This window comes from Ranitomeya imitator, chromosome 9 (assembly GCF_032444005.1).
Source record: "Ranitomeya imitator isolate aRanImi1 chromosome 9, aRanImi1.pri, whole genome shotgun sequence".
Classification (NCBI taxonomy): Eukaryota; Metazoa; Chordata; class Amphibia; order Anura; family Dendrobatidae; genus Ranitomeya; species Ranitomeya imitator.
The window spans coordinates 33,146,539-33,169,530 of record NC_091290.1 but is presented as its reverse complement, the minus strand read 5'-3'; the positions used below and the strand labels follow the sequence as shown (position 1 = coordinate 33,169,530).

Here is a 22,992-nt window from a genome sequence, read left to right as displayed (position 1 = left end):
GATGTGCCACTTACTGGGCTGCAGTTTAGGTAAAAAAGAAAAAAAAAGTTTTTCTGCTGTAGATCTAGCAGAGCTCTGAATGCTGAGCGCTGTATAACCCCGCCCACACCACTGATTGGTAGCTTTCTGTGTACACTGTGCATAGACAGAGCTGCCAATCAATGGTGGGGGCAGGGTTATACACAGCTCACATCCAGTCCTCTAGGGATAATCTCCTGCTCATTAAAACAGGGACTTTATCTAGACTGCAGCAAGGAGCCCAGTAAGTGACGCATCAATGGAATCAGAGTCTCTGCCCCTACATCATGCTGCTCTCAGATGGGGGAGCAAAAGCCTGTGGACAGATTCCCCTTAACAAATCTGTGACTTTTCAACTAGCAGAAGGACTCTGCTCGATGTTTAGGAATGAAGACCGAGTTCAGGTCGGTTGCGCCATGTCACACGTTTCCTTACCATCAGATTTTCGCTTTTGTGGAGAAACGGATGCTTTGGCCTGAGCAGAAAGCAAAAAAAAAAAAAAAAAAAAAAAAACAGACAGAAGGTGAATCCAAACGAACCTGTACATGCATAATAATAGGAAAACACATGAAGAAAAATGGAGGCGTTAATGAAGTCTGTGCAAGTAGCCCATGTGTTCCTGTTTCCATAATTGTTCTCTTGTGTCTACAAGACTGGGGAGTTCCACCACTCCTCTTGGGCTATCTGCACAAAAGCTGTTCTACCCTGTATGCACACATGGATTTTTCCTCTCTGAACCCTGTTCACACAGGTTATATACAGATGATCAGGTTTTTAAATACATCAGATAGGGATTGCATACATTAGTTAGGACTGCTCTGATAAGGGTATACCGTGAAGATTGGTAGAGCAGCTTAGTATACATTTTTTGCAAAAAACGTATCAACCAAATACCCTGTTTTTTACATCTTTTACTAGCACTTGCGGATTACTGCAACATTTTTTCAAACTGAGTGTTTTTGGTTTTACTATTCTCTTTTGTGTCTTCAGGTTTCTTGGTGGTGTGTGAACATGATCATACAGACTTGTTCACTGTGCAAGTAGCCCATGTGTTCCTGTTTCCAAACGAACCTGTACATGCATAATAATAGGAAAACACATGAAGAAAAATGGAGGCGTTAATGAAGTCTATGACCTTCAGCCTATTGTAGCCACAGTGATCAACTTACATATACAAAGAATACGGGGGTCTTATTTATACAATGCGGCTTGTTGACCAAAGTAATAGACCGTGTTCAGGTATACCGCTTTAGTGTGCGACATAACGATTTTCCTACAAATCATACAGGAGGTCCTTCCTTACATCACCAAGATCACAAATGTCAGGACCAACTGTCCGTTAAGTCCATTGCAGCCAATAAGAGTTTAGTTTTTTCACACCGGCTACAAGGATTTGTGTTTTTTTTTTTGTTTGTTTGTTTTTTTTAAACTTACACTTCCCATCCTTTCAGGAAGAGTTTTCAGCAGGCTCTATCGTCAGAGGCAGAAATACAATGACAGGTAACACCTCTACACACAGCATCCACCGATCACAATAGGTGATGTCACCGCTGACCTCTTCCCCTTCCTAATCACCTTTGCACACATTCATTAAATGCTTCAAGAAAAAGGATAGGGCCCATTGTGGCTATGTACATGTGTTATTACCTGAAACATCAGGATATATATCCTTAGTAACCCGATGTTTACCCTGGTTACCAGTGAAGACATCGCTGAATCGGAGTCACACACGCCGATTCAGCGATGTCTGCGGGAGATCCAGCGACGAAATAAAGTTCTGGACTTTCTGCGCCGACCAACAATGTCACAGCAGGATCCAGATCCCTGCTGCGTGTCAAACACAACGATATCGCTATCCAGGACGCTGCAACATCACGGATCGCTAGCAATATCGTTGTGAAGTTGGTCAGTGTGAAGGTACCTTTAGCCACCCAAGTAGTGGCAAAAGAAGGAAAGAGTGCAGCTGCTGAAGCTTCAAAGGCTGAGAGAGAGATAGATTGTTGATCTGACCATCAGTGGGATTTTTAACCGAGGCGCCCTCGGAAGAAGACAAAATAGATTTAGTAGCTAAACACAATATCAGAGGATCTACCAGGGGAGACTGACCAATCTTTCCTTAGATCAGGGGCAAAGGGATATTTGGACTGCATGAGCTTCTGCCCTGTGAAACGTTTAACTGGACAGATCCTGTGAGAGTCAACAATTTCGGTAAATTCGGGATGATTTGCGAACACCCTGTGAGCTCGCTTGGTCCTCTTAAAGGACACAGCCTGATCCGTTTTAGATAAGGGATCCTCATCTAGTTTCAGGGCTTTATTCACCGAGTCAGAGGGAGTCGAGTGTCTCCTGATCGTGTTGGAATTCCTGATCTAGGGACGTGTCAGAATCGTCCTCTGAAACAGGTTCTCTACTAGCCCCAGGAGAGGGGGAACCAGAAATTGAACTCCCAGAACCCAATTCCCGGTGATGATCTGGGGAAATGGCATGGGTCCATTTCCTGGAAGAGCGAGAGCTCTTTGGCAAGGTACGACCCCTAATGGACAGCAGGTTCTGTCCATCAGAAGCGTCATCCGTAAATGATAGGTGAGCGCCCCGGTTAGAGGAGGGGGTCCCGGAGAGTGTCTATCGCTTTGACCAGTGATGCCATAGACTGGGAAAGGGAGGTAGCCCACTCAGGGGGACTAGGCTCACTGGGTACGGTATTAGTAACAGGTGGTTCCTGAGTAGTCACCAGTTCACAAGCTGTGCAGAACGCAGTATTGTGACCCCGGGGTAAAGTAACCTTACAAGTGGTACAAGCAGCAAAAAAACACAGTGTGCGTTTTGCCAGTCATTTTGGAAGGCTTAGATTGAGACATAGTGTCCCCTTGAAAAGATAGCATACTAGCAGGGGAAGGGTTAAGCTATATTTCTGCAACTTACCCAGGTCCTGAGCCTTGAGTCCCCAGGGGAGGTGCCGCAATATGTCCACAGAAAATCGCCCTGTGAAGGCTGTGACCAATCGCTGGAGTAGGCACTGTGGTATCAGCCCTGCAGGTGGATAAACATGGCCGCCGAGATCAGGAAGTAAAGGCGCTTCTCATGGAACGAAAAGCGCCAAAAAGAGGGGGCGGTGCTAAATGGCGGAGCCAACTTTGTGGCCTGAAAAAGTCGGGGGCTAAATTTATAACAGCCGGTTGCGGCCTGCAGCGACGCGACCGCTGTTTGCGCGCACGGACGCCCGCCACTCTGGTCGCGACCGCCGTTTGCGGACCAACATGACCCATCGACCAGGGGCTTTTGCGGTATGTGTGCTGACCTCCCCTATCCCAGGGACCCCCCTACGCCTCGGCCCCGCAGGTGTACTCACAGTAGGTGCGGTGGGCCGGTGATCAATCCACCGTCGCCATAGTCAAGGAGGGGGTGGAGAGCTTCTGCCGCCTTCCATCAGCTGCTATATCAGTGGTGATGCAGTGGGGGGCTGCACGGACGCCATTTATATAATGTCCGGCTATGCACCTGGCTCCAGGAGAGGTAGATGGAGGGTTACTCCATGTGGTCGCCTGCTATGGAGGGGGGAGATCGGAACGCAAAGGAACCGTTGCCCGTAATGTGAGCTGAGGGCTGGCACCCAATATTGCAGGAAAGGGCACGGGGAGGGACGCTCCGCATTCTTGCCTGTTGAAGGTTCGGGGGAGATCGGAACCTAGAAAGGGTCCGTCGCCCCCATTCGCTCCGTTAAGGAAAAAAATAGAATAAAAATAAAAACGGTGGGGTCTGCAAGCAGACCCAAGTGCCTCCTACAGACTCCAAGCAAGAACTGGTTCACTTGGAGCCAGCAGGAGGGTGTATACTGCAGGGGAGAAGTTATTCTTTCTGTATTACTTAGTGTCCTCCTAGTGGCAGCAGCATAACACCCATGGTCCTGTGTCCCCCTAATCAGGCGTAGGAAAAAGGGAGACGCTACGGGTATCGGAGAATTGCGCATTTTTTTTAAAGTAAAGTTTGGAATTTTTTTTTCGCCACTTGGATAAAAAATAACCTAGACATGTTTGGTATCTATGAACTCGGAATGACATGGAGAATCACAATGGCAGGTCAGTTTTACCATTTAGTGAACCTAGCAAAAAAGCCAAAACAAAAAACAAGTGTGGGATTGCACTTTTTTTTGCAATTTCACCACACTTGGAATTTTTTTTCCCCATTTTCTAGTACAAGACATGGTAAAAGCAATGGTGATGTTAGAGTACAAAAGCAAAAAACAAGCCCTCACAAGGCCATATTGACAAAAAAAAAGTAAAAAAAAAAAAAAAGTTATGGCTCTGGAAAGGAGGGGAGCGAAAAACGAAAACGCAAAAGGGCTGCGTCTTGAAGGGGTTAATATCAATATATCATATTGAAAATGTTAATATTAATTGTATCACTTAATATTGAGAATTAAATATGCTGACATCCCCCTATATATTGTATAAGCCCCCAACAGCCCTTTATATGTGCAGCACCGTGTCACCCCGCCATGTGCAGCACCGTGTCACCCCGCCATGTGCAGCACCGTGTCACCCCGCCATGTGCAGCACCGTGTCACCCCGCCATGTGCAGCACCGTGTCACCCCGCCATGTGCAGCACCGTGTCACCCCGCCATGTGCAGCACCGTGTCACCCCGCCATGTGCAGCACCGTGTCACCCCCCATATTCACACGTCTCCACGTGCTGATTCATGGATCTGCTCTATTTAACTTCTGGGTCTCCAAATTGGACACATAGCGTGAGCTTGGCCCTTTCTGCCTTGAAGGTTCTGGCCTGCCTGCGGCAAGTGTACTGTCAGCACAAGTGTCTAGTACGGCACAGGGTGTGATCACAGACGGGCACATCCACCTGTGCACAGCCAACGTGGGCAAGCACACATTCATTTAAGGAACCTGTCACCCCATTTTTCGCCTATAAGCTGCAGCCACCGGCATCAGGGGCTTATCTACAGCATTCTGTAATGTTGTAGATAAGCCCCCATGTCACCTGAAAGATAAGAAAAATAAGTTAGATTATACTCACCCAGGGGCGGTCCCGTCCGATGGGCGTCGCAGTCCGGCGCCTCCCATCTTCTTACGACGACGTCCTCTTTGCATCCTGTCGTGGCTCCGGAGCAGGCGTACTTTATCTGCGCTGTTGAGAGCAGCTAAAGGACTGCAGTGCGCAGGCGCCGGGAAAGGTCAGAGAGGCCCAGCACCTGCGCACTGCAGTACTTTGCTCTGCACTCAATAGGACAGATAAAGTACGCCTGCGCCGGAGCGTGAAGACAAGAAGAGGACGTCATCGTAACATGATAGGAGGCCCCGGACCGCACCACCCCAGGACCACCCCTGGGGAGTATAATCTAACTTGCTTTTCTTAACTTGCAGGTTACATTGGGGCCTTATCTACAGCATTACAGAATGCTGTAGATAAGCCCCTGATGCCGGTGGCCGCAGTTTATAGGCAAAAAATGGGGTGACAGATTCCCTTTAAAATGAACCAGGATCCCACAGGACTTGTCCGTACCCTTGGCTGAATACAGTTATAAAAAAACCAAAAGATAGTCAGCTCACCTGAATATCGGCTATTCCACATCTGTTCTTGCAGGGAAAAGTTGAGCACTCAGTCCACAGAAAAATCGATGAATCCAGCAGGAAGTTAACAAAATCAGTGAATTTATTTCTTCATTTTTTTGAAAAAAGGATAAAGTTATATCCTATGGTACACCACTTGTGAATAAGCTATAATTTCTTACAGCATTATGCACATATGGCAGCGTTCTTCCAACGCGTTTCGACTGACGTTTTAATCATGGTCGGAAAGGAATCCGCGTCGGAAGAACGCTGCCATATGTGCATAATGCTGTAAGAAATTATAACTTATTTACAAGTGGTGTACCATAGGATATAACTTTTTCCTTTTTTTAAAAAAATGAAGAAATAAATTCACTGATTTTATTACATTCCTGCTGAATACAGAGTTGTGTGTTAGAACAAACTGCAGTGGAATGTATTTGCCATTCCAAATGTTTTGGGGCGTCCCCAAGTTTAAAAAACAAAAAAATATATTGATTAAAATTAAGTTTGTACATGGGAAAACCCTTTTAAAAGGTAATTTCCCTATCCACATCTGTTTGCAGGGCAATTGTCCTGATATTACCCCCATTTTGCTTCCTTTTGCAGCCCCCCCTAGCTCTAACTATGACCATTTCACAGCCATTTTAAAAGCACCAAAGTTTGGGTTCAGATACGGGATCAAGTTCTGGTACCCAAAGCGAACTTTGTACTCAAGTTCGGCCTAACCTGACCTTCCATGGATCCACTTAGTTCCCAGCAAAAAATATGAGCAGTTCTATAATACAAATGGTTCTCGCATTTGCACGGATGAGCGTTCTGTGCAGCGATATTCCCGGCACCTATACAGATTACAGAACAGAGCAGTTACCTTCTTGATCGCCGTCCAGTCCTCCAGGATATCCAAATCCCGCAGCATGTATACAATATAAGGACCTAGTGTAGTAGTCAAGGAGAACTTCACCTTTACATAGAGATCAGAAATAACAGCGATGATAGCAGAGCTTTTATACAAGTCATAATGAACCGGAAATAGAAATCTCTGTAACTTTAACCGCTGCAGCCAATCACTGGAACCAGGAGTCTTCTACCAACTATACCGGCTTCACTGCTGAAAGCAGTGATCAGGCACAGAAGGGATGATCTGTCGATGTATGTCCTTCCTCAACTTCCAACATACAGAATATTTAATAAAGGATACCAGAAACCAATGGGACCTTCCTCTTCTTCTCCGACCGAAACGGATCCCATTTTCTGCGGCTTCGTTTTGACCTCAACTCTTCATCCCACCACTCTAATAAACGAAAAACATGCTAGGCAGGCTGCTGTTTATTCAGGGTAAAGGCTATGGGACCCGTGTGCCGTCCCGTAGGGTGGGAACCCCTTTAGCTCATTTCCTGATACAATTTTCTCCCAATTTTTCTTACTGTACAACTATTGAAACGCTAACAGTCAGCATATAAATGGAAAAATCTGCTGCACAAGCAGGCATTCTCCACGCAAAAGAGAATTAAATCTAGAGAAGAGCGAATGTCTGGGAGTAGGTGTTATCTGAGCATGCTCGGGTGCTAACACAGTGTTTTCGGCATGCTCGAATAATCCGTTCGAGTCCCTGCAGCTGCATGTCTCGGCTGTTCGAGAGCCGCAACACAAGCAGGGATTACCTAATAAACAAGCATGTGTTGTGCCTGTCGAACAGCCGGGAGACATGAACATATTCTTCAAGCACACTGATGACACTGTTAGCACCCGAGCATGCTCAGATAACACCTTATCCCAGCACGTTCCCTTCCCGATTCCTCTAGAGTGGGAACTGTATAAGTAAACACTAGTATATCTAAAAATCAGTGCAGAATATAAGGCAGCATTCAACAATATACTCTGATGAGGTTTCATACCGGATGAAATGTCGATGCTCTGCCGATCTTCCTCCAGCCTCTGGATCCGCTCTAGAAGCTCGCACTGCATGTTATCGAACAGGAGAATCTTCTCACTCTGCAAACACAACATAATACACGTGTAAATGAACAATCTAACAAGAGCGAATACGATATTCTAGTAATAAAAGGTTTTAATATCTAATTGCAATATTCTAGCAGGTCCTAGAAGGGTTTCACAAGTCATCTACTGGCCTAATCCACCGGCGTCAGTGATCTTCTGCATTTATAGCTTAGCAGGTGCTTTACAAGGAATGCGGTTATCCGATTCCTACCGCCCAACCACTGGCTGCAAAACTCAGACTGGCTCTGTTACTGCAGCCACATCGAGAGAAAATATACACTTGTAAACGGAGGTGTGGACGATGCGATTAGGATGACTTGTCCAAGAGGAAGATCCCCAACTGCTTCTCACCCCATGAGACTCGCCCCATGTACAGCTGCTTCTCACTAAATTAGATCATCAAAAAGTAAATTTATTTCAGTTCAATACAAAAAGTGAAACTCATTCTATAGAGTCATTACAAACGGTGATCTATTTCAAGTGTTTTTTCTGTTAATGTTGATGATTATGGCTTACAGGCAATGAAAATCCAAAAGTTCTCACAGTAAATTAGAAAAATTAACAAAAAAACACCTGCAAAGGCTTCCTAAGTGTTTATAAAGGTCCCTTAGTCTGTTTCAGCAGGCTCAACAATCATGGGGAAGACTGCTGACTTGACAGATGTCCAGAAGGAGGTCATTGACACACTCCACAAGCATATTAATGGAAAGTTGAGTGGAAGGAAAAAAAGTGTGGTAGAAAAAGGTGCACAAGAAACCGGGATAACCTCAACCTTGAGAGGATTGTTAAGAAAAGGCCATTCAAAAATCTGGTGTAGATTCACAAGGAGCGGACTGCTGCTGGAGTCATTGCTTCAAGAACCTCCACACACCGACGTATCCAGGACCTGGGCTACAAGTGTCGCATTGTGTCAAGCCACTCATGGCCAATAGACAAAGCCAGAAGCGTCTTTCCTGGGCCATGGAGAAAAAGAACTGGACTGTTGCTCACTGGTCCAAGCTGTTCTCAGATTAAACTAAATTTTGCATTTCAATTAGAAATGAAGGTCCCAGAGTCTGGAGGAAGAGTGGAGAGGTCACAATCCAAGCTGCTGAGGTCTAGTGTGAAGTCTCCACAATCAGTGATGGTTTGGGGAGCCATGTCATCTGCTGGTGTAGGTCCACTGTGATTTATCAAGACCAAAGTCAGCGCAGCCGTCTACCAGGAAATTTTAGAGCACTTCATGCTTCCCTCTGCCGACAAGCTTTCTGGAGATGGAAATGTCATTCTCCAGCAGGACTTGGCCCCTGTCTACACTGCCAAAAGTACCAATACCTGGTTTACAGACAACACTATCACTGTGCTTGATTGGCAGCAAACTCACCTGACCTTAACCCCATAGAGAATCTATGGAGTATTGTCAAGAGGAAGATGAGAGACACCAGACCCAACAATGCAGACGAGCTGAAGGCTGCTATCAAAGCAACCTGGGCTTCCATAACACCTTTTGGGTTTTCATTGGCTGTAAGCCATAATCATCAACATTAACAGAAACAAACACTTGAAATAGATCACTGTTTGTAATTACTATATAATATACGAGTTTCACTTTTTGTATTGAGGAACTGAAATAAATGAACTTTTTGATATTTTAATTTTGTGAGAAGCACTTGTATGTCTAAAGAAACATCAATTAAGGGGACAAGGGTGGAGAGAAGTCACATTGTTTTTGTCTGCAAGTATGCACTAACAGACCAATTCGAGCAGCAAGAATCTGTCAACAGGATCAACGCCTTGATATCTGCAATCCAATGTCTTTTTCTAGAGAAATCCAAGTTTTTCTTTATATAATTGGGCTGTTAAGATCTCTGGGCTGGACATAGATCTCCCCGAGAATCTGCCTCCAGAGCTTATTATTAGAGCTTATTATAAATAAATAGAGTTGCCAGTGCGAAAAAGTAAGACAAACAGAACAGTAGAACTGAACTCTGTCTTATAACAAACACGTTAGCAGTCACAGCTCTGCTGTATTGTAACCCTGTCTGCCTGTGAGCTGGAAGAAGAGGGACCTGCAGATGTGTAAGTTATATCACACACAGCTCTGCAGTGACATCAGGAGAGCAGAGAACGGACATTACTGCCCCTTTTATTTACAGTAAGCTCTGCAGGAAGATTCTCAGGGAGACCTATGTCCAGCCCATAGATCTTAACCACTCATTTACATATAATAAGATCATGAATTTCTCTAGAAGACGACATCAGATTGCATATCTCAATGTATCATTGTATTCAACTGCCTATGACCGATGTGCCCATATAGACGGCTTAGTAGGGTTGATCCTACTGACAGATTCCCTTCAACTCAAATTGAACAAAACAATAGAGGAAGAAAATTAATTAGATTCTGAGGATATGTGCTAGTGATGAGTGAACATGCTAGGATAAGGCGTTAACTGAGCATGCTCTGATGCTAACCAAGTGATTTCGGTGTGCTTGAAAATAACGTTCGTCACCGCGGCTGTATATCTTGGGGCTGTTCGAAAGCTGCAACAGATGCAGCGATTTCCTGTTTGTTAGACAATCCATACATGTGTTAAGACTGTTGAACAGCCGTGAGACATGCAGGGGCGGGGAGGACTCGAACATATTTGAGAACGCCAGTCACTGTTAGCACCCGAGCATGCTCAGATAACACTTTATCCCAGCACACTCACTCATCACTAGTATATGCAGAAAACACTCTACAGAGAAGGAACCTAATGCACAGCAAAGTCAGAGTTACTTGTACCTATCGTTCAGTCTTTGGTCACCTCTTAAACTCTTCAAGATGCGAAAGCCATAAAGTGGCAGAAAGTGACCTGACCGTTATTCCATTTGTCAGCCGGAAGATATTAAGAAAAAAAAAAAAAAAAAACAGAAAAAAAACAAAAAACACAACGCACACTTCAGGAAAAAAAGACCACTTGTGATTTCCTGGAGAGTCTTCACTTTGAGAAACACAGCGGATCCGCCAGCATCTTAAAGACTTTGGGTGTGGTTCAAACATTCTTGCTACACTTCTCGTAAATAAAAATAATAAATAAAAATAAATAAAAATGAAAAGTTGCAATTTTTTTTTTTTGCGCAGCACGAAGTTTTGAAAACAAATGCAACTTCTGGCACTTTCAAGCCATTGTCCCCTTCTCCAAGCTTGGTCACAGGACGCAGAGTTGGGGCGACCCCTGCACGTAGGATTTGGCAAAGATTCCTGCTGAAGTGGCGGAAAGGATGGCAGAAGAATATGCTTTTACCTCTAAATGTTGCTTTGCACCCTGCAATTCACATTCATATCGATTTTTGATGACATCCAGACAGAATCCCTTGTAGATGCCTAAAATGAGAGACAGACAGATGTGACTCTGGGGAGATGTGTCCTGTGGTGGCAGTTACCAGATCAGCCCCCCGGTATCGGGAATAAGATGCTACCTGCCACTTCTATGCGGATTTTCATGTTATTCTGCAAGTCTGCCAGAGGACTGATGTACTCCAAGGCTTTACCGCACGTCACCTCTTCCAGTTTAGCTTTGAGCTGGCTTAATCGTTCCTTAAATAACCTGCAGACAATATTTCAGTACATTTTATATTTCAGGATAATACATCCATCCATCTCACAGCCATGGCAAAACTATGCAAATCCAAGAGGGTTAATAAATTATCAACACTGTCCATACAGCATCCTACTGACAGATCAGGATCAAAGTATTTACGATCAGCTTTAGGCCATGTTCACACGTTCAGTATTTTACATCAGTGTTTGTAAGCCACAATCAGGAGAGGAACAATAATAGAAACCCGTCCCCGCTTTATCACCCACTCCTGGTTTTGGCTTACAAACACTGATGTGAAATACTGACCAAATACTGAGCGTGTGACCGTGGGCTTAGGCAGGAGCCGGCCGTACAGCAGAGGTGAGGGTTACTCACTTTTCCTTCAATTCTGAGAACTGCTTTTCCAGATGGCACATCTCATCAAGACACTCATTTCGGCGACGTTCACAATCCAAGTCATCCATATCTGTCAAGAGGAAAGATTGTAACCACCTGCCTCATACAATACACCACATTTCATTTAAGTGTTCACATTTTGTAACCGTTATAATAAGTTTAGGTAATTTGTTTTTGCAATTTAGAAAACATTTCTGGTCCATATACAGTGGGGAAAATAAGTATTTGATACGCTGACGATTTTGCAAGTTTTCCCACCCACAAAGAATGGAGAGTCATTTTTTTTTTTTATCGTAGGTACACTTCACCTGAGAGACAGAATTTAAAAAGTAAAAAAAAATAAAAATCATCACATTGAATGATTTTTACATGATTAATTTGCATTTTATTGCATGAAATAAGTATTTGGTAGAATAGAAAAATAGAACTTAATATTTGGTGCAGAAACCTTTGTTTGCAATTACAGAGGTCAGACGTTTCCTGTAGTTCTTGACCAGGTTTGCACGCACTGCAGCAGGGATTTTGTCCCACTCCTCCATACACATTTTCTCCAGATCTTTCAGGTTTCTCGGTTGCCGCTGGGAAACATTGAGTTTCAGCTTCTGCCAAAGACTTTGTATTGGGTTCAGGTCTGGAGACTGGGTAGGCCACCCCAGGACCTTGAAATGCTTCTTTCAGAGACACTCCTTAGTTGACCTGGCTGCGCATTTCTGGTCATTGTCATGCTGGATAAGTAAATAGGGCAGCACACTGCAGCGCTAGAACATACTAACTTGAAAAACGAAATTTGAACTGCATTACTGCACTAGAAATATGAAAAATGAGAGCTTTTAGTGCATAAAAATGGCCAATTTTATGTGTACCTGGTAGCCCCGTTACGGCATCTCTTTTATACCAGGTCCTAAAACTTGCCTTACCTCGCTGAGAATAAACGTCTCCATCTGAATGGGTACATGTGAAACCTCTTACTAGACTAAAATTCTCTCTCTCTGTGGAGGGGTATTGGACCTGCTGTAATTAAAACACCTGAAGCTAGGAGGCGGAGTGCACGATCAGAAGGCTAGAGAATACATTTCAAAAACCTGACCTGCACATCCAAACATAGACTCAGTGTGAACAGGTGCTGAACCCAGAGTCGCCAACTCGTATATAGTTAAGTAAATAAGGCAGCAATAATGTATTCTTTAGCCTTATGATCGTGCACTCCGCCTCCTAGCCACAGGTGTTTTAATTACAGCAGGTCCAATACCCCTCCACAGAGAGAGAGAATTTTAGTCTAGTAAGAGGTTTTCACATGTACCCATTCAGATGGAGACGTTTATTCTCAGCGAGGTAAGGCAAGTTTTAGGACCGGGTATAAGAGAGATGCCGTAACGGGGCTACCAGGTACACATAAAATTGGCCATTTTTATGCGCTAAAATCTCTCATTTTTCATATTTCTAGTGCAGTAATGCAGTTCAAATTTCGTTTTTCAAGTTTGTATGTTCTAGCGCTGCAGTGTGCTGCCTTATTTACTTAACTATATACGAGTTGGCGACTCTGGGTTCAGCACCTGTTCACACTGAGTCTATGTTTGGATGTGCCGGTCAGGTTTTTGAAATTGTCATGCTGGATGACCCAGTCACGACCCATCTTCAACCCTCTTACTGAGAAAAGGAGGTCGTTGGCTCATATCTTGCAATACATGACCCTATCCATCCTCCCTTCAATATGGTGCAGTTGTCCTGTCCCCTTTGCAGAAAAACACACCCAAAGTATGATGTTTCCCCCACCATGCTTCACGGTTGGGACTGTGTTCTTGGGGGTTTTACTCATCCTTCTTCCAAACATGGCAAATGGAATCGATACCAAAAAGTTCTATTTTGGTCTCATCTGACCACACGACCTTCTCCCATGCCTCCTCTGGATCATCCAGATGGTCATTGGTGAACTTCAAATAGGCCTGGACATGTGCTGGTGTGAGTCGGGGGACCTTGTGTGCCCTGCAGGATTTTAATCCATGGCGGTGTAGTGTGTCACTAATGTTTGAGACTGTGGTGCCAGCTCTCTTCAGGTCATTGACCAGGTCCTCCAGTGTAGATGTGGGTTGATTCCTGACCTTTCTCAGAATCATCCTTACCCCACGAGGCAAGATCATGCATGGAGCCCCAGACCGAGGAAGATTGACAGTCATGTTGTGTTTCTACCATTTTTCAATAATTGTGTGAACATTTGTTGCCTTCTCACCAAGCTGCTTGCTTATTGTCCTGTAACCCATGCCAGCCTTGTGCAGGTCTATAATTTTGTCCCTGGTGTTCTTATACAACTCTTCAGTCTTGGCCATGGTGGAGAGGTTGGGGTGTGATTGAGCATGTTGGACAGGTGTCTTTTATACAAGTAATGAGTGCAGAGTAGGCAGCTTCTTAAAGAAAAACTAACAGGTCTATGAGAGGCAGAATTCTTGCTGGTTGGTCGGTGATCAACTACTTAATTCATGCAATAAAATACAATTTAAATTATGTAAAAATCATACAATGATTTTCTGGTTTTTATTTTTAGATTCTGTCTCACAGGTGAAGTGTTCCGTACCTACGATAAAAATTACAGACCTCTCCATTCCATAGGTACCTTTGAAATGGAAACATTTGTTTCATATGTTATTGGAGATGAATAAAAAAGTTAAAGTTTCTATTTGTAAATCTTTTTTTTTTCTGACCATCGCCGATAAGTTTGCATAACGATCCAAATTTCATATTTTTCTCTAGGGTGAGTGTTTCCAAGTGGCTGCTGTCATCAAAAGCTCATATTAGCACAGCTTCTATATTTTGCACTTATTTCCTCCTATCCATAGCCTTTTTCCTCTTCCCTCCCTGAGACTCTAGATACATAGTCCCCTCTCTACTATGTGGAAATCTGTGTTCAACTCCCTCCCTGCTGCCATTTCTTGCATTAAGAGAAGTAAACAGGAGAACAGTCAACCAGAATCCCTGATTGATTTGGGGAATCTTTTTCGCAGAGCATTCAACTAGATAAAGGCCTTTGATACTAAGATTGAAAGTGGTTTCACTTTGTATTTAGGAAGCTTTTTTTTTATAAAATACTGTGCATAGGTGGATATAGCCTTAGAGTAAGTGTGACAGTTTTTGCACAGAATATTGGTGGAAGCAGAAGGTCCCAGATGGGTATACAGAAGTACAATGTAATGATGAATACGGCAAACACACACCCGAGCTCTCCTCCTCGGAGTCCGACTGACTGACGCTGTCCTCCCGCTCACTGTCCACTTCTTCTTGCCCGTTCATTTCTGTAGCTGAATCTGCTTCAGGTTCCATTGTGGGAAGATAAATGCTGTTCTCTGCGGAGGAGGAGAGGAAGAAAAAAGGCTCATTACAAACATTTCTCTTTTTTATGTGACCTTTAACACGGGACTGATATTTTCAACACTTGCCTTTAGATCAGATACAGTTTACTAATATTTGTTAAATCACTAAGGTGCCCTAATCTACAGCTACTGGTCTCGCCCATAGCAGCATCACCTCCAGATTGTGCTACTCGTAGGAACGTTTTGAGAAAAGTCGTGTGAAGCATCTTGGACAGCTCCCCCCCCCTTTTAATAACCAAGACAGCCCCCCTCTTTGCTGTGCATTGGTTGTGAAGGAAGGGGGCTGGTTTCATTAGTGAAATGAGCTAGTCAGCCAGCCCCCTTAAAGCACAGCCCTGATGCAATGATGACACAGGAGACTCCAGTGATGAACACATCCCAGAAATGGAGCGGCGTCCGAGCACCCGCCAATCAGGGAGCCCCCACAGTATTTGGGATGAGCGTTACTTCCCCAGATGTCACTGCCATCCCTATACTAATGTCCTTATGCTCCCCATGGGGAGAACCACCAGTCTGTGGTGCTCCAGGTGGTGTCCAAGGGACCACATGAATCCCCTCCTCCACAGTGTGTAATCAGATGGGGAGCAGTTGATGGGACATATTAGAAGCTTTTTTAGGGTGGTTGTTACTCTACCGAGCGGTACAAATCAATACAGCCCCGTTGGAATCAGGGTGTTTAAAGATAATCTGTCACCAGGTGTTTTTTTTTGCTCCCCATCTGAGAGCAGCATAATATAGGGACAGAAACCCTGATTCCAGTGATGTGTGGTTTACGAAGCTGCTTGCTGTAGTTTTGCGAAAGTCTGTATTATATCCCCACCCACGCTCCTGATTGGCAAATTTCTGTGTATGCTGTGCATAGGCAGAAAGCTGTCAATCGGCAGTGAGGGCAGGGATATACATAGCTCATGAATTTGGAGGGCTACATGGCAGCAGGATTACTAGTCCTCTACTGATAATCTCCTGCTGATAAAACTGATTTTATGAAAAACTGCAGCAAGCAGTCCAGTAAGGGACGTCGCTGGAATCAAGGTCTCTGCCCCTCCATCATGCTGCTCTCAGATGGGGAAACAAACACCTGGTAACAGATTCCTCTTACATCAATGATCTTTGGGCCTGCGTGTGATCTCGATATTTCCAATTGGTAACACATAGGAAGGCGCAGACATTATTTTAGGCCACACACAGACCCGTCACTGCCCCTCACCCCCCCACACAACGACCTGTGCCTGCCACTCGCCCTCCCCCCCCCCCCACACACACACACCGACCCGTCACTACCCCTCGCCCCCCACACACACCGACCCGTCACTGCCCCTCGCCCCCCCCACACACCGACCCGTGCCTGCTCCTGCACCCCCACACACCGACCCGTGCCTGCTCCTGCACCCCCACACAACGACCCGTGCCTGCTCCTGCACCCCCCACACACCGACCCGTGCCTGCTCCTGCACCCCCCACACACCGACCCGTGCCTGCTCCTGCACCCCCCACACAACGACCCGTGCCTGCTCCTGCACCCCCACACAACGACCCGTGCCTGCTCCTGCACCCCCCACACACACCGACCCGTGCCTGCTCCTGCACCCCCCACACAACGACCCGTGACTGCTCCTGCACCCCCCACACAACGACCCGTGACTGCTCCTGTACCCCACACACACCGACCCGTGACTGCTCCTGTACCCCACACACACCGACCCGTGCCTGCTCCTGCACCCCCCACACACACCGACCCGTGACTGCTCCTGCACCCCCCACACACCGACCCGTGACTGCTCCTGTACCCCCCACACACCGACCCGTGACTGCTCCTGCACCCCCCACACACCGACCCGTGCCTGCTCCTGCTCCTGCACCCCCCACACACCGACCCGTGCCTGCTCCTGCACCCCCCACACACACCGACCCGTGACTGCTCCTGCACCCCCCACACACCGACCCGTGACTGCTCCTGTACCCCCCACACACCGACCCGTGACTGCTCCTGCACCCCCCCACACACCGACCCGTGACTGCTCCTGCTCCTGCACCCCCCACACACCGACCCGTGCCTGCTCCTGCTCCTGCACCCCCCACACACCGACCCGTGCCTGCTCCTGCTCCTGCACCCCCCACACACCGACCCGTGCCTGCTCCTGCACCCCCCACACACACCGACCCGTGACTGCTCCTGCACCCCCCACACACCGACCCGTGACTGCTCCTGCACCCCCCACACACCGACCCGTGACTGCTCCTGCACCCCCCACACACCGACCCGTGCCTGCTCCTGTACCCCCCACACACCGACCCGTGACTGCTCCTGCACCCCCCACACACCGACCCGTGCCTGCTCCTGTACCCCCCACACACCGACCCGTGACTGCTCCTGCACCCCCCACACACCGACCCGTGCCTGCTCCTGCTCCTGCACCCCCCACACACCGACCCGTGACTGCTCCTGCACCCCCCACACACCGACCCGTGACTGCTCCTGCACCCCCCCCACACACCGACCCGTGACTGCTCCTGCACCCCCCACACACCGACCCGTGACTGCTCCTGCACCCCCCACACACCGACCCGTGCCTGCTCCTGCACCCCCCCACACACCGACCCGTGCCTGCTCCTGCTCCTGCACCCCCCACACACCGACCCGTGACTGCTCCTGCACCCCCCACACACCGACCCGTGCCTGCTCCTGCACCCCCCCCACACACCGACCCGTGACTGCTCCTGCACCCCCCACACACCGACCCGTGACTGCTCCTGCACCCCCCACACACCGACCCGTGCCTGCTCCTGCACCCCCCCACACACCGACCCGTGACTGCCGCTCTCCGCCTCCTTTTCCCGTTTCATTCACTTTTCTCGCTTCCTTTCCTTTAGTTTGGCCGTGACGTCATCACACTGTTGCCTTCCTCCACATCGCTTAACTCTGTGACCGACGTGAGAGTGACCCAATCAGAGAAAAGCACTCAGAGCAAGTAGCCAATCACGTACGAAGGGGCCGGGATAACTTCAACACCCCGCCTCGATTGTAAAATAAACACAACGTCCAATCGGGAAAAAAAAGGAAATCATAGAGTTGTGCAGGCGGCTAGAACGACCACAGAGCGATGCATTGTGGGATACGGAATCATTGCTTGAAGTCTTTCCGTGCTGGACGTCCAAGCCCTTTCCTTGTCCCTGACTGCGCAGGTCGCGGTGACATTGAGCACAGGTTACAGCCGAGCTCACAGCGGCTTCCTACCATTATGGCCAAACTTCAGAGCAAGTGTGAACAGAGCCTGACAAAGAAGAGGTCACGTCCTTCTGCCATTCAGTCCTACCCTCTCCATACTCCACATAAATCCAATTCTTCTGTGCCGAGAATGGAAACTGCAAAACGCAGGTGTGCACAGAGTCTTCCAGAAATAAAACCTTGAATTATCAGTATTGCTTTACTGTTTCCTTCTTGCAGCGCTCCCGCAGGGTTTTGTTCAGAATCTGTTAGCGATTAGTAATGTACGTACAATTGTTAGCGATCGCCATCTCCAGCGCTGCGCCGATCCGCTCCTGCATCATGTGACCGCCTGACTCTCATCAGCTTACAGTAACAAAGGAACAGTCTGAGGCAAGAGCAAAAAAAGAAAGCTCCGCAGCCATATGATGCAGGTGGAGCAGCGCTGGGGCGGCACAAGATGGCAGCTGCTATTTCAACACACATCACTGATGATTATTTTAACAATTATCATCTCTTCTGTACACTAAGTACTTGGGTAATACTTTAAAGAGAACCTGTCAGCAGGATTCTGTTAAGAAACTACAGGCATTGTCATGTTGCTGCTGTTACAGTGATTAAAATGATACGTGGAGTGAAGAAATCCGTCTTGTGGTTCTTGTGTAATCAGAGGTTGACGTTTTCAGTTAATGAGATGCTCGTGCTTCGAGTCGGGACTGTAGGCAGAGTCTTATCTTCCTGCTCTAAGCCAGAGAAACCAAGGAAAGACCGGACCACGGGCTGCCCTGAAGCACAAACAATCTGTCTCTATGATGAGGAACTTGTTTGTGCATTAGGGCGGCCTGTGGTCCGGTCTTTCCTTGGTTTCTCTGGCTTAGAGCAGGAAGACAAGACTCTGCCTACAGTCTCACCCAGAGCATGGGCATCTCATTAACTGAAAAGGTCTAACACTGATTACACAAGAACCACAAGACAGATTTATTCACCGCAAGTATAATTTTAATCAGTGTAACAGCGGCAACATGACAATGCCTATAATTTACTTAGAAACATCCTGCTGATAGGTTCCCTTTAAAGAGAACCTGTCACCTGAATTTGGCGGGACAGGTTTGCGGTCATATGGGCGGAGTTTTCAGGTGTTTGATTCACCCTTTCCTTACCTGCTGGCTGCATGCTGGCCGCAATTTTGGATTGAAGTTCATTCTCTGTCCTCCGTAGTACACGCCTGCAGAAGGCAATCCAATATTTCGTCCAGCATGCAGCCAGCGGGTAAGGAAAGGGTGAACCAAACACCTGAAAACTCCACCCCATGACCCAAAACCAGTCCCGCCAAATTCAGGTGACAGAGTCCCTTTAATTTAAAGGGATCATCCAAGATTACTATTTTTAATAAGAAAAAAAAAAATACCTAAAGGCAGATGTTGTCAGTTGGTTGTATTGGATAATGGGTAAGGGACTGGGGTAGGGAGGGTTGGTTATGGGGTAAGGGTCCCATTTTCGTAACATAAAAATGTATTAATAGGTTTTGTATTCGTTGTACCTGTCTGGAAAATTCGTCGGACTGTGTTACTGTGTGTCAGATGCTTTAATAAAAATTATTTGATTTAAAAAAAAAAAAAAATAGTAAAGGCAGAAAAAAGTTTTTATCTGAGCATGCTCGGGTGCTAACCGAATGTCTTCGGTGTGCTTGAATATGTTTGAGTCCCCGCGGCTGCATGTCTTGTGGCTGTTAGACAATCCCTGCATGTGTTGCGGCTGTCTAACAAAGAGCAAATCTATGCATGTGTTGCAGCTGTCAAACAGCCACGAGACATGCAGCCGCGGGGATTCAAACATATTCAAGCACACAGAAGACACTCGGTTAGCACCAGAGCATGCTCAGATAACACCTTATCCCATCACGTCCACTCATCACTAGTAATAAATATATATGATCCAGAGTGCACACACAGCACACAGAATGCTTTTCATTACTGAACACGCGGGTGTAAATGCCACCACTATATCCGCAGAGAAGAAATGCTGTGAATGCCCCCCATGCAGGCACTGCACATTAGGGGGACAAGACTGGCGCTGGCGCGGTAATAAGAGGCCTCCATGTGAGCTCTGCCTGTTGAATAAGCATTTCTGTGTACTATTGTTACAAAAAAATTGTTCCCTACAAGAAATTCAAGAATTGTGGGGGGAGGAAATTCACAAATTATCCATGAGAATCAGACAAGAAAAATAAAATCGAGAGAAAACTGTAAGTGTACAGTAGCAGCCGTAGTGTATGGTTGTGTACACCTCAGAGGATACCTGGGGCAGGAACACGTGTAAATGGCCTTTTAGATAAAAAACAAAACCATCTATTAGCAGAAGACAGCAGCGATCCCTTCCATACAATTGTGTAACGTGCTGGGGTCGTCAATAAGCTGCAAACCCAACTGGATCAAATTTTACAAACGAGAAGGTGATTATTTAAAAAAAATAAATGAAGCAAAAAAAAAAAAAATCCACACACTAGGCTGAGTTGTTTTTATTATAGCTCCAAGTACTGCAAGTAGATCAACAAAGTGGAGAAATGACAGGGGGAAAAAAAAAGAAAGAATAAAAATACAGAAGGACAATAGACGTTCAGCTGCGGTAAAGGAGGTAATGAGAGGATTCAGGCGAGTGTACAATACAGAAAAGAGCAAAGGGCACTACTTATATTAAAGGGACTGTCAGCACAGAATGACTGTTCAAAACAAGCACAAGCAACTGGTGATTCATAGAGGGGCTAATAAACAGGGTGGATTTGATTTAAATCATGATTTAAATCACGATTTAAATCACTAGTCAGTAAGGCTTGATTTAAATCAGTGATTTAAATCAAAGTTTCTACCTAACTGAATTTGACTCCGCAGAGGTCCCAGCCTCTTCTTCACGGCAAAAATGTTACAACATGAACAGAGTTGAGAAAAAGACCTTAATCCTATTGTTCTACAAACCTATGAATACAGAATCAACTCCTTCAGTGCCAAGTCCAAGAAGTTAGACAATATGTTTCTGATTGTTTGGAGTCTGCCTATCGGCAAGGCAGGCATGCGTGCAAAATGCAAACGATGCAACAAAGAGATGCAAGGCCTGGTGGCACGAATGAGGCAACATCATGAGAAGTGCGGTGATGAAGATGATTCCCAAACTGGGTCTCTTTTACGGCCTGCTGCCATTATAAGGAAAGAATGTAATAAACCTCAGATCGTACACACAAACAGATCCAGACTTGTCTGTCTGTGGCTATGCTGCAGTATTGTGCTCAAAGTTTCACTTTCATTTTCTTGTCCGCTTGCCCTTCCTCCTCCTCACACTTAGATTCACATTCTTCTTGTGTTGTGCAGATCTATTCCACTCCAAACAATCAGAAACAAATTGTCTAACTTCGTGGACTTGGCACTGAAGGGGTTGATTCTGTATTCATAGGTTTGTAGAACAATAGGATTAAGGTCTTTTTCTCAACTCTGTTCATGTTGTAACATTTTTGCCGTGAAGAAGAGGCTGGGACCTCTGAGGAGTCAAATTCAGTTTTGAGAACTGCGTAAGTAAAGCGAGCGTCTGTGATAATATAGGAGAGAAACTGCCCACTAATCCTACAGAAACCTCTGGAAGAGCATGGCATTGTGAATGTTACACATATACAGCCTTTATGCTACTGAGTTAAACAACTCAGCTTTATCTCATGATGGAAGAACCTTTGGATGGTAAAATATTTTCCTCAAAAAGCAGTTTATTGAAAAAAATCCGATTTAAATAAAAAAAAATCCGATTTTTTTTATTTAAAAAAAAAAAAACATTGATTTTTATCCACCCTGCTAATAAATAATAATAATTTTATTTATATAGCGCCAACATATTCCGCAGCGCTTTACAAATTATAGAGGGGACTTGTACAGACAATAGACATTACAGCATAACAGAAATCACAGTTCAAAATAGATACCAAGAGGAGTGAGGGCCCTGCTCGCAAGCTTACAATCTATAGGGGATAATCATTTATAAAAACACCTTCCTTCTTATCGGGCGCTATGAAACCTGTCAATCAAAGGAGAGGAGGTGGAGACTGAGAGAAATCAAGCAGGTGGGGAGGAGTATATAAAGGACTGGCTGCACCGTGAAGCACCGAGGAGTGGGACTTAGTTTGAACAGTCATCATGTACGGACAGAGACCCTTTACATAATAATTAAAAAAGTTTATTCCCACCTTATGTGTTGTGTGAGGCCGTTCTCCTTCCTTCACTATTGAGTTCTCTGTGTGCATTCAGGAGAGGGTTGTTAGTCATTTATCAGGCTAGGCTTGCTTCCCATGGCAGGGACAGAGCGCCGGCTGCCCTCCCGCGCCCAAGGCAAGGACAGAGCGCCGGCTGCCCTCCCGCGCCCAAGGCAAGGACAGAGCGCCGGCTGCCCTTCCGCGCCCAAGGCAAGGACAGAGCACCGGCTGCCTTCCCGCACCCAAGGCAAGGACAGAGCGTCGGCTGCCCTCCCGCGCCCAAGGCAAGGACAGAGCGCCGGCTGCCCTCCCGCGCCCAAGGCAAGGACAGAGCACCGGCTGCCTTCCCGCACCCAAGGCAAGGACAGAGCACCGGCTGCCTTCCCGCACCCAAGGCAAGGACAGAGCACCGGCTGCCCTCCCGCGCCCAAGGCAAGGACAGAGCGCCGGCTGCCTTCCCGCACCCAAGGCAAGGACAGAGCGCCGGCTGCCCTCCCGCACCCAAGGCAAGGACAGAGCGCCGGCTGCCCTCCCGCACCCAAGGAAAGGACAGAGCGCCGGCTGCCCTCCCGCGCCCAAGGCAAGGACAGAGCGCCGGCTGCCTTCCCGCACCCAAGGCAAGGACAGAGCGCCGGCTGCCTTCCCGCACCCAAG

The 22,992-nt window shown here is 46.5% G+C and overlaps 1 protein-coding gene across 1 annotated transcript in view; it reads right to left on the bottom strand.

The window, feature by feature from the left end:
- BRMS1 (BRMS1 transcriptional repressor and anoikis regulator) overlaps window positions 1–17,830 on the bottom strand; it is a 27,082-nt gene extending 9,252 nt beyond the window's left edge. Inside the window, exons 1-9 of the mRNA XM_069740274.1 lie at window positions 17,712–17,830; window positions 14,750–14,878; window positions 11,523–11,613; window positions 11,026–11,153; window positions 10,851–10,930; window positions 7,479–7,575; window positions 6,782–6,874; window positions 6,452–6,516; window positions 454–493 (exon numbers count right to left, since the gene is read on the bottom strand). Of these exons, the coding sequence (XP_069596375.1) occupies window positions 454–493; window positions 6,452–6,516; window positions 6,782–6,874; window positions 7,479–7,575; window positions 10,851–10,930; window positions 11,026–11,153; window positions 11,523–11,613; window positions 14,750–14,855 (700 nt within the window). The 5' untranslated portion in view covers window positions 14,856–14,878; window positions 17,712–17,830. The remainder of the gene's footprint in view (window positions 1–453; window positions 494–6,451; window positions 6,517–6,781; window positions 6,875–7,478; window positions 7,576–10,850; window positions 10,931–11,025; window positions 11,154–11,522; window positions 11,614–14,749; window positions 14,879–17,711) is intronic.
- Between the last annotated feature and the right edge of the window lie 5,162 nt (window positions 17,831–22,992).